General features: G+C 31.5%; 1 protein-coding gene across 1 annotated transcript; it reads right to left on the reverse strand.

Annotated features, from left to right (window-relative positions):
* Positions 1-11,260: 11,260 nt before the first annotated feature.
* Positions 11,261-11,806, reverse strand: LOC119634255 (ubiquitin-conjugating enzyme E2 H-like). The gene has a single exon (XM_038028329.1). The coding sequence runs from the start codon at positions 11,804-11,806 to the stop codon at positions 11,261-11,263; it is 546 nt and encodes a 181-aa protein (XP_037884257.1).
* Positions 11,807-12,189: the final 383 nt, after the last annotated feature.

Raw genomic sequence — 12,189 nt, forward strand, 5'->3', positions numbered from 1 at the left:
AGACAATTAAAGATTATTTTAAATCATCAGAATTGTTTAGCAAATTTACACAAGAAGAAAAGAAAACTAGTTGAGTAACAAATTTAAGGAAATTGCTTCTATAATAATTGTTTGTAAGCAGGACTGGAAAGAACAAAAAAAAAAAAAAAAAAAAAAAAGAAAAAAAGAAAAGAAAAGAGATGAGCATGTAAGAATATAAATAAATATATAGATCTATATATATATAGATACATATATATATATATATATATGTATATATACTTTCATACATACATATAAACAGATAAACGAGTGAACGCTTGAATGCATATTCTTGGTTTATTTTATACTTACAAACGAATGAACGATAGACATAAACCTTACTTGAGTTCTATCACAATTTAACCTCAATGAAAACAATACAAATGCAATAAGAAAATAGTAGCCTAAGATAGTTTTTGAGTCAAACCTTTCATTTTGCAGCTATATATGTAAGAAGATTTGTAAACTTGTTGTGTGTGCATAGAAGAATACTTAGTAAAGCAGATGACATACGCAGATGAGGTATGTTTACGGAAAAGAAAGAAACAAAACAAAAAGGAAAAGTTTACATAAGGCTTAGATCGAATCTGTAAATACGCAACATTTATGTTTTGTTGATTATGCAAAAAAAAAAAAAAAAAAAAAAAAAAAAAAACTGAACTGGATTTTACGTATGGTAAACTTCAGAACAAATAAATATTACTTAGGATTGCCGATATATGAAAATGGATTTCTCCTTTTAAGTGCATGGCACTCATTTCATAAAAACAATTGTATTACTCCTAATATCAGGTAAACCATTAAATGAATCGACGCTTGATATGTTATAAAATAGCAAACCAGATACACAAAGCTACAATTTCTAGAACATTTGCAAGAGAAATTGTTCTCTCGTAAGGATATACGTATCTTTGTTTTCAGATTTTTGAAACATTTTATAAAAATCTCCAAAAAGCCTATCCTTAAAATGAGAATTCTCTGTTTATCTCTGTTAGGCATAAAATATTATACTATCACTATAGCATGCTAGTAAAGTGTATATATATCTCATGTAATATTTAATAAATTTTTTTTTTCCATTCTATGTTATAGTAGAGGGAATGAAAAAGTCAGTAAATACCCTCCAGTGGTAAATGTATTGTGGACTCGTAATTATCTTTCTCTTTTTCTCTTTCTCTCTCTCCCTCTCGGTCTTGTGCTTGTTGCATTAAGCTAATGGATTGGAAATGTTGCTTGAGTTGTATTTGCGATTAAGTTGTCTTGAATTTAAACAAATTCTTTCCCTTTAAGTCGAACACTGAGTACTCGTTATCTACAAATAATAGCGATTTATTTTGCAACGTGACGTAAAACCATTTCTTATAAAAAAAAAAAAAAAAAAAAAAACAATATTAAAAGAATTTCTTTTTGTAGAAATAAGCGGAATTGAAATAAAACAAACATAATAGAATATATAAACGGAAAAAACTAATTATTTACTTATTTTATTTAGCCTGATTCGCTAGCTCTTATCGTATCTCTAATCCCAGGTATTTTTTTTCTTTGGTATAATAAGATAACCGCCTGAGTAGCCGAGTAGGCAGGAGTCTCGACTAGCAACTCAATGGTCGTGGGCTCAAATCTTAAGTGCGATAGAGTTTTTAATAAAGCTGAAAGCCTTAGATGCTAGTGCTTTAAGACTTTAGTCTTAGAATTTATTCTCTGGACAAATTTGTAATAATAATAATAAGATAAGATAAATACATATATATATATATATATATATAGGCTGTTTATATAATATTACTAGGAAAGTATGGAGAAAAATTGAGACGCCACCACATGTAATATTCTTCTTGCATTTCAAAGCTTATAAAATGCATTTTCATTTAGAAGAACTTAAATCAAATGGCAGGTTAGGCTTTAGAGCAAAATAAAACTAAAAAAAAATATCTATCTCCCATTTGATCGTCCCTTATATATATACAGAAAATATTAGTCAGCAATATTCGTGAGAGCAAACAGCAAAATATCGAAAGAGGTCGATTGCTTTAAAAAGAGGACGAACGTATCTCACTTTTACAATGAATGTCTTTTTTACGCATTAAAAAGGATTAAAAAATTTATTATTTTACATTGCTAGTGGCCACGTAGCAGTTAGATAGAATTTCATTTAGTACCTTATATGTAAGATTATTACTTCCATAATTTATTCGTATCAATAGAAAGAAATTCTTGGATTACATTAAGATGAACACTTGCAGCTACGATTATTAAACGAAAAAATTAAAAATTTAACGAAAAAATTTGCGTAACAGTATATTAAACAAAAATTCTGTTCTGAAAAGACGAGCAGACATAATAATAAAACGACAATGATGACAACGACATTAAAAATTTGCTTTTCAATTGTTCATTTAGTTCAGAGATATGATTAACAACAATTTGCTGATTTCTTTAATAAGGCAAACGGTTGTCTAAAAAAAATAAGCAAAGCCTTTTAGCCGTTTTATTAAGGTTAGATGCTTAACTGGTATTATGTTATCCGTGCACTCTCAAGATATCTGTAGAGTTAGAAGCTCCGAATGATAATTTTCGACTAAAGGAGGAAAAATATTTTGACATCCACAAGACCTCGTTCATAGTTGCAAATTGCAAGAGGAGATTTCTTAATGATCCCTTTGTTTGTTGCAAATGTATGATTGAAGTGAATTTTTGCAAATCTTTTGATCCTGATGTCCTTATAAGATGTTGATTAGGATTAAGACAAGAGCGGTGTGGACGGTAGCACTCTCGATTATTTCGATCAATTTACTCCTTAGTTTCTTTGTCTAATCGCTTTTTGGATTATTATTATTTTGCAAAAATATTTTTTGATTTTTTATTACCTGGAAAGAGAAATTATAGGTAAACAGTCGATATAAAGGCGAATAATTTTCCAGCTTTACGAAGGTCACATTTGACATACCCACATTTGGTAATGCTTGACTTGCTATCTATTAATATTAATCCACATGCGCGTGCCTCCTTCATAGTCTTCGTTTGTCAACAACAGTTCATGCAATGAGTTTATATTATTTATACCATTTTGCAAAAAAAAAAAAAAAAAAAAAATCGGATAACAGTAACTCTCTCTGATCAGAAATATCCTATATTTTATAATCATTTCAATGGACTTTTCGATGCGATGCTTCTTATCCTATAATAAAATTAGTAGATACTCATTGCATATTATTCGACTTAAAAAGAAAAAGCATTTTACTTACTGACCATACATTGTTTTTACATTAAGATTAAGTGCCTCTGCAGTACAGTATAATAAGGACAATAGTAGTAGTAGTAGTAGTGGGACAAGGAGTGAGAGTACAAACAGCATTACGATATAAAAACATTTATTTGGAAATCTCTCAGTACAAATAAACAAATCCACAAACATAAAAAGTTACTAAGGTATGTCCTCGTCTGTTGCCTTTCTGCCTTTCAAATTGTTGTTAAGTGGCAAAGGAGCAATTTGAACATTATTCTCAATTTAAATATTTTGCTTAATCAGCACAATACAAAAATACATTTACGTCTATTGGTAGGTAGGTTGTTATGTCATCGTTTTGAAAATGGATGCTGCGTTCGAATTTGTTTTTTTTTTTTTTTTTTTTCTTTATATTTATTAGCTCATAAAAAAGCTTTTCTTATCTTTTTGTCACGTCTAGAAAAGTGTGTCACAAGTCTCGTAAAGAATTTATAGAGTCATTTTTAATAAACTCTTCATATCCTGCACTATGTGTGATACAAGGGTGTATTAAATTTGTGCGAATGTATGCAACATTCGCAAAGACTTGGATCAGAATCACTTTTCATTATACCAATCGTTGCAGAACCACTCCCAGAATCGATTATGCCAATCTATATGCCCCAATATTTAAGATAATTTGATGAAATTTAGTACGTTGACTTGTGTTGGTCCAAGGACGAACTCTATTCAGAATGGTTGAGATCGGAACACTTTATCGATCTCTTCCCAAATAACGTCAAAGTCGTTTTATTAATAAGTGTGGGGTGGGTATGGGGTATTGAATAGTGGACGGCGGCCCATTATGGTGATAGATCAGCTTCACAGTGTTTCAACATAATATTAACCACATTATATATTACCCATATATGTCTCTATATTTTATTGTTGATAAAATTTTTATGTACGGCTCAAACCTACGGTACACGCCATCACTTGGTCTACAAGATCGTTTACATAATCGATTACCAGTATCAGTTTGCATTGGAAGTCGTCCGTTTGGCATCTTTGTGCTCTGCTCACAATCATTGATACAAGCGCAACCAAAGCTCTTTTCCAGATATCGTAAAGCATTAGAGGCCACTAGGTATTCATGGTCACTGATCGAACTATTTCCATAAATTTTCTAATAAACGAAGTACAAATAAATAAACGAATGTACAAATAAATTCGCTGCATGCTTTCATGAAATTCAAGTGTAAATTAAAAATCATTTGTTACACAGCCGAACAACAATATAGCTACTTGTAGTGTTTTGCTTTTTATCGAGTAGCTTGCGGATATACTCGCCACAGAAACTTGGTAGTTCCGATATGAAATATTCATTGAAGCATCAGCGGAACTAACAAAACAAGTTCTCAGCCTAAGTTGCTTTTGCTGACGATGGGCGAACAGTGTACGAACTTCCATTGTCCTCAAGATTAAATCATTTTGCAATGAAAGTTACAAAACGCTTTCTATCTGCTTTATTGTTTGCTGTTTTTTTTTTTGAAACAGGATAAAATAGGCGAAAGTCAGGCGTTAATGTCAAAGTTGTGTATACCTGGAACTATGGTAGAAATTAACGCGATAGGTAGATTTTATAAACCAACCAATTTCAACGGAGAGAACTTAATTGCCGGCTTGTCATATAAATATATCAATTGTATATGTATATATGTATATATATATATATATATATCTCGTTTCGTATGTATATATGTAAATAGAAAGAATGCACATTTTAGTGGTGTGTAAAGTATACTTTTCCGATTTATATTTTGATTATTGCAACGCAATTATAAACTGAATCCATTGATGATTTTTAGTTGTCAAATAAATACAAAGCGATTGTTTCATACCAAGCTTTTTAAGGCTTTTGGAATCGGATATTAAGGGGGGGAGGGAGGAAAAAAGGCTAATAAACACTATATCATTAAAACTCAAAACTCAGTTAAGCATATTCGTAACAATAATTGTTAAAAATAATTCTTCGATTATATTATTTATATATTATTCGAAACAAAACATGAAACCAAACTATCAACTAATTTTATGTCGAATATAAACACAAAAGATCATAGAAAAACTATACTTATACCTGAATGCCTGAATATAAATACAAGCGTCAACGCATTGAAATTATTTATTAATTTGAAATATTTTTCAAAAATAATGAAAATCAAGGAAATTTTATGCAAAGTTCGCGGCGAACTTTTATTGCCCTTTAAATGCAAACGAGTTTTATGTTTAGAGATTACAATATGACAACATGACGTTTTGATTTGATCTCAATCAAAATGTGATTTAGCATTCTGCGGCAATCTGCCAAAATTTAACTTAGGACGGCTCGCTGTTTTCATATCTGTGCATAATTAATTCTTTAACATCGAACACGCCCATACTTACGATTAGACTGCTACTACCTATGTTGACTTAAATTCTTGACGGAGTGAAAGATATATTTTCTCAAAAGGAAGCGCTTGTGGTCTCTGCTCTGCAGCACAATTGCTATGATTAACTTAACACGTCTTCCAATTAAAGCCAAAAAAAAATCACAGTGCATTCATACGTTTATATGGAAAAATACACATGAATGCTTGTTGAAAGTTTATGCATATTAAAAGTTCGGAATTTTTTATAGTCTAAATATAGGCAACAAATAAATTTTTATACTTTTGTATAACCGTCGCCTACCTTCTGCCAATAGATAGATTAAATTTCTCGTTTCGTTTGTGCAGTGCTGAAATATCAGCAAAAGATCCCGTAAAAGTATTTTTTTGATCAGCGTAAAATTATGCGCGAATTTCTATCACTATCTGCCAATCGTCAATCCGTTAGGTGTTCCGTTCTTTCTATTACAAAACCGAAGCCAGGACGAAGAGCGATTTCGATGCCAACATACACGTTTTTACCGTTTTTATTAAGAAAAGCATTTTTTTTTTTTCTTATTCTATGACCAATCACTTAGGAGATGTCCCCTATTCGTGTAATGCTGCAGCGAATGGCAAGAAGTGGAGAAAAGGAAAGAAAGATGGAAGCGATCGTAACCTAGCAAGTCCATGATCGGAATACATAATGTATGGCTTTACCGATTAAGCGCTTACTGTAACTATGACCAAGGTAAACTCTACGGCACTTGAAGTTTAAACCGGCAAACACTGTGTGAAGAGTCGCTGGTCTTACTTACTTGACTACTCAGGCATAAAATTTAGAAAATTATTAAGAGAAAGTATTCCCAGAAAACAAGGAGGAGCAGGTATTTCCATTTTATTTCCACATCGAAGATGAAAGCACAACAAAAGACTTTAAACACAATTCCCGAGAGTGTTTCGTTTCATTTAATTATTTATTCATTACTAATGGCATTCAGACGAATTAAGTAAGACTGCTAAGATTGAAGGCTGGAGAAGATCGTGAGATCAAAAAAGCATAGAAATTTTCATATTGACCAGTTTCGGTGAAAATTTTCAGTTTAAAGTAAACAAAATTTTATAATATTTTTGTGCTTAAAGAGTGAAATTAAAGCTAAGGCTTAACACGTAGCGTAGATATCAATCAAAAGGAAACAGTAAAGTTAAAGCTAACAATACTTTCAGAGTTTAAAGGTTACATAAAAAGCGATTATATAAGTCTTAGGACTTAGTTTTTTACAAAGTATGGTCTATCGCTTTAAGACTCGAAACTGTGACCACCGACTTGGCGGTTTCTAGTTTTGTCGGATATCCTTACAATATATATTTTAACCATATTTCAAATTAATATTTCAATGAGTTGAAAAAGCATTTTATTGAATTAAAAAAAAAAAATTTATAACAATTTGGTAACTTTTTAATTTAAATTCATTTTTAATGATTTTAAAGTAATTTAAGTATGAAGAGATAAAAATATTCTTATATTAAAGTCTTAGCTTTTCTAAATGTAAATACATTCGTATTCGTTCATACACAATTGTAAGAGTTTCTATAAGTCGAAGTAAAGAAAGAGTCTGAAGGGCTTATAAATAAATAATATTTAACAAAAATATTTCACGCACGAGTTATGTGCCATGTTTTTCACGCATGAAAAATTTCATGATTTTTCCAAGTATTTTATGTATAGAGCAAGGATAAGTATGTATACCTATACCCATATATATATATAATGCATATATGAATTCCAGGCTTGAAAACATTACGATGTATTCATGAATCCATAAATATGACTTTGCCTACATTATTTTCTATATAATAGAAAAGAGTACATATAAGTTTGTGAGTAGTGTTAGTGTATGAAGGAGTTGTGTAGGTGGTCTTCAGAAAGTACAATTTTTTTTTGTTATGGATGTATGCATTTATTTGTATGCATGTATACGTACAACATTGTTCGTACTTCAAATTTAATTGAATGCAAAGAACCATAAATAGTTACGCGGAATACGTAACAATGTTGCAACGAAACGTTAAACTTTAACTGTAACGTATATAGCGATTTATAAGCGATCTTGAGCATTTCTGTAGAGATGAATTCAAGCGTAAACGAAGGTTATAGTAAACTGATGAAATAAGCGACAATTTTTTCTCTTGATTTAAGAAAAAAAATCTTCTTTTAAAACACAAAATATTTCAATTTTTAGTATTCTATAGCGGTAAGACAGCAAGAAGCAGTTCGATTAGGATGAGTTGTTTGGTGGTTCGTCAATCATTTCATCACGATCGAGAAGACTTGCTCTTATGTCTCTTGGCAAACGATCTAACTTTGCCTAATACGTCAATTGACTAATTTACGATTCGATATAGAGAAGAGAATATTATGACCAGCATTGCCCCGCTTGTGTCATTTGCAGCGTATTTTACAAGAAAAAGACGGCCCGTTACTAAAAAATTTCGATTTCAAAGTAAAAGCAAGGTTTCGTGGTGTGGGAACAATAAGAAATGAAATTGTTTGAAACTTTTTAGTTCGAATTTTCAAAACTATTTGCAAAAAACGCTCTTGAGATGTAGTGCTTTTAGCCCACCATCCTTGGCCAAGCTGTCAGTTCATCTGCCGTTTGATGGCGAAAGGCTCGATACACAAAAGCAACGCCTACAAGAACACAACGCACGAATATGCGAATACATTTTCGTCTAAAATCTATACTAGATTGTGGTTTGGTATTTTGCTAATATTATAATATGTGTAAAAGAAATCAAAAGCACGAACTTACCATGCTTGATCCATTGATGCATTAAGGCCAAATTATGTTTCTTACTATCATCATAACTCTTCCTTTTTTTTCTGCTTTTTCTCTCACTGTTTCTTATTCGTTTTTTTCTTTTACTTTATGTTACGCTCGCTCTTTACGTATTTTCTGCTTTTTCTGTCTCTAATTCTCCTTTTTTTCTGTTATTTTGTTGCTCTACTTCTTGTTTTCTCATTTCTTCTTTTTTTTAGCCTATCACTATTCCTTTCTTATCTTCTTTTCTTCTTCTTATTTTCTCTATCCTTCCTTTAATTTCAAATCATTTTTTTATAATTTCATTCTCTATTCTTTTCTTTTTCTTCGCCTTATTTTTCTCCTTTCCTCCCTCCTCTTGCCAACTCTTTTACATTCATGCTATTCTTATTGCTTCTACCTGCCTCTAATCTCTCTGTTTTCTTCCTTTTCGCTTCCTATTTGATTCCCTGTCTTTTCCCTTTTTCCTCTCTCTCTTTCTCTCTCTCACTGGATTTCTCTCTCTACCTCTTTTTTTCAGCTCTCCATCCATCGATTAATACTCGGTTTTTCTCTTCAACTTTCTTCTCTGACTTTTCTCCCCAGCTCTTTGGCTTTAAGTAAGGACCAACTTTGTTTTCTGAAAATGTTAGCCATGAATGAATAATGAAAACAGTCTAATTTGCAATCCAGAAATCAAGAACGGCTAGATGGAATCATCCCATCGATCCATAATGTTTCACAGGCATTACATGCATCAATTTTTCAATTCGATGATGACGGGTATTAGAATATTCTACTTCAGCTTAATGCAAATTTTGTCTTCCTTTTCTAGCTGCCTTACCTTAAAAAATTTCCATTTCTGTCAATGACATCTGTTCTTTTATGCTTGATGTATAAATTCATAAAAAACGAGTACATGAAATAATGTAATTTTTAATATATCTCATAACAGAATATTTTTAAGCTCTACGTACACACACGTGACTACAAATATGTACATGCATGCAAAAATGTATTCTTTTAAACATAAACTCTTATATGAAACGAAACTTTGATGCTCACTACCTGCATGTAGCTCTGGTATGTGTAGCTGTATTAAGTTGATTTCTATAAATTGTTTACTCTTTACAATGAACATTTGATGCGATGTCATTTATTTTTTCAAGCCTAGACAGTAACGATACTAGACGTAAATAAGTCCGTCTTTCGCTTTAACTTTTAATTTTTATTCGAAAACAATTTCAGCTAGTGAACTAAATAAGATCGAGAACACTGCTAATTTAGGGGGCGTTCAATATATATTCTCTAGTTTTCACAAGTAAACTGATAAAATAGCAATACCCTCTCTATCTATCTTTACCCCTATATGGTAATGGTGGGTATTCAGAAACTGATTGCTTTATAAAGCTATCGTTTAACATATTGTTGTTGTGCAGTACGAGAACAATGAAGATTATAGTTCGTAAGTTCATTGAAAACGGAAGATTGTGTTCTACGGAGAAAAATTGTATGAAAATTCAAGGAAAAGAAAAAAGAACTTCAATTTACATAAAATAAATTAAGAGAACAAAAATATTCTATACTGGCAAAAAAAAAAAAACAAAAAAAAAAAAAAAAAGGGAACGATGGCAACTTTTAAAAGTTAGCGTTCTTCTCCTACTCACCCGTATGGCATAAAAGCATTCGCAAAGAAATATTTTTACTTGTGCTGCCACGAAGAAAGAACCATATAACCGTAGAAAAACTTATCATGAATTGATGAATTTCCGTTGATGACATTTGTCAACAAGTGTTGATAATGGAAATGACTGTCGGTGGGAGAAAGAGAAGATAAACCCAAGTGATTTATTTTCATGTTAAAGTTTTCCTTCAAGTTTTTTTTTTTTTTCTTTTCATTTTTTTGCTTTTTATGTTTTTTTTATTTTTTTATTTTTTTCATGGTTTACTCACCAAGACTACGTATTCTTAACGTTTGATGGTTAAAGTCTATTAAAGTTCAAGAAAAATCATTAAAAAGCATCAAAAGTAAGCATAACCAAGAGTCCTTTATAAATAGAAAACTTTGTTAAAACTTTAAATTGAATTGAATCGCGGGATTTTTTTTTTTCATTTTTTAAAGGACAACTATAAAGGAAAACGGAAGACTTTTCCATGAAAATATCTCACTTAAGCTATGGTTATTTATACAAAAATTCATTTAAGTTTGTCCTTTTAAAGCAAATTCATTCAGTTCGTAGAAATCCAAGTCTGTTGCATGATTATATTAATTTTTTGCCCGTTATCTCTGCTTACATTTCCCTATCGTTCCCATCATTTTCCTTCCGTAAGGTTTATTATTATGTTTCATATTTATTATAAACTTTGTATACAGGTTCTTTATACTACTGTAGAGAACTTTCGTTCGTGTTTCGTGTTCGTTATCGACATCAACATTAATCTCTTTCAGAATTTATTTATTATTTATTTATGGTTTAATCAGTTAAGCTGTAACTCTTTTCAGTTGCCGACGAGACGTTGTTGTTAGTTGCTGCTGCTGCTGCTGCTGCTGCTGCTGCTGTATTACACTTTCACGATATGTGATTGCTTGTCTGTGCGCACTGATATGGATAAAATATGGACTTCAAATCGTGTTTCAAAAGTTAATTCAAAAATATGCTGCACTTATTTTTATATAATTAACACCGACTTCGGCATCGCGAATTTGTTGCTATGCTATTGTTTGTTTGACGTAAATGATTTCATTAAATTTTTAGAGTAAATGAATTTTTATTTTATATAGAATGCATTTCGGTTTAATTCGTTGCAAATAAACCGCTATGCTATATATCCATATCTTGTGCCTCTTCCTCGCTATAATCGGACATACTAGATTCACTGTCGCTGCTTTCGACACGCGTTGTCCGCAAAGCTTCTTCGGTGGCATAGCGTTGCACATATTCAATTACTTTGCGATCATATTTATCACGTTCATGCAAATACAACGAAGCTGCGTGTCGATTAAGCGGATCCGTCGGATTTGGATATGTTAGCAGTTGCGGTAAGAAACATTCAAATATATTCGAAAGATCGTATAATGCCGTCCAAGCCTGATTGATGACATCGAGACAAACTGTGCCCGACGATTCGTCGATATTGGGATGATAGATTTTATTAACAAACCCTATGCTCGGCGATTTGAAAGGATAGGTATCTGGCAGATGGACTCTCACTTTCCATACACCTTTCTCATAAGGCGTCTCAAGCGGTCCAAAGAATTTCACTTGAAATTCATTAAGGTCTGCTAAAATGATTACTTCATGTTTTGACTTTATTAGCTTCATAATGTCATTATCGATTCGCCGTTTACCGGCACTTGGCGATGCCATTTCGCTATATTTATCCGTCTAACAAAATGTTAATGATTTCTTCTCAAAATTTTAATTTTATATTATCTGGAAAATATTATAACGCAAAATATGTTGATCGACTGATGAATGAAGCTAAAAATCAAAATATAATAATAATAATGACAACTTATGGAAAGCTGCTACCATATATTAAAATTTCTATCTCGGTACTAAATGAGTTTACTTAATGGACAAGTATTATTTTTTCGTGGGAAATAATGAAAAGAATGCATTGACCTTAAAGAGATCTAGAAAATCTAGAAAAACTGCGTTGTACTTAAATACGTAATGTCTTCCTGACTTGGAGAGCATTCTCCATCTTAACTTCGCGTAGCACGTCACTCGTGGGCCGATCATTAGAT

This window comes from Glossina fuscipes, unplaced genomic scaffold (assembly GCF_014805625.2).
Source record: "Glossina fuscipes isolate IAEA_lab_2018 unplaced genomic scaffold, Yale_Gfus_2 2, whole genome shotgun sequence".
NCBI classification, from domain to species: domain Eukaryota; kingdom Metazoa; phylum Arthropoda; class Insecta; order Diptera; family Glossinidae; genus Glossina; species Glossina fuscipes.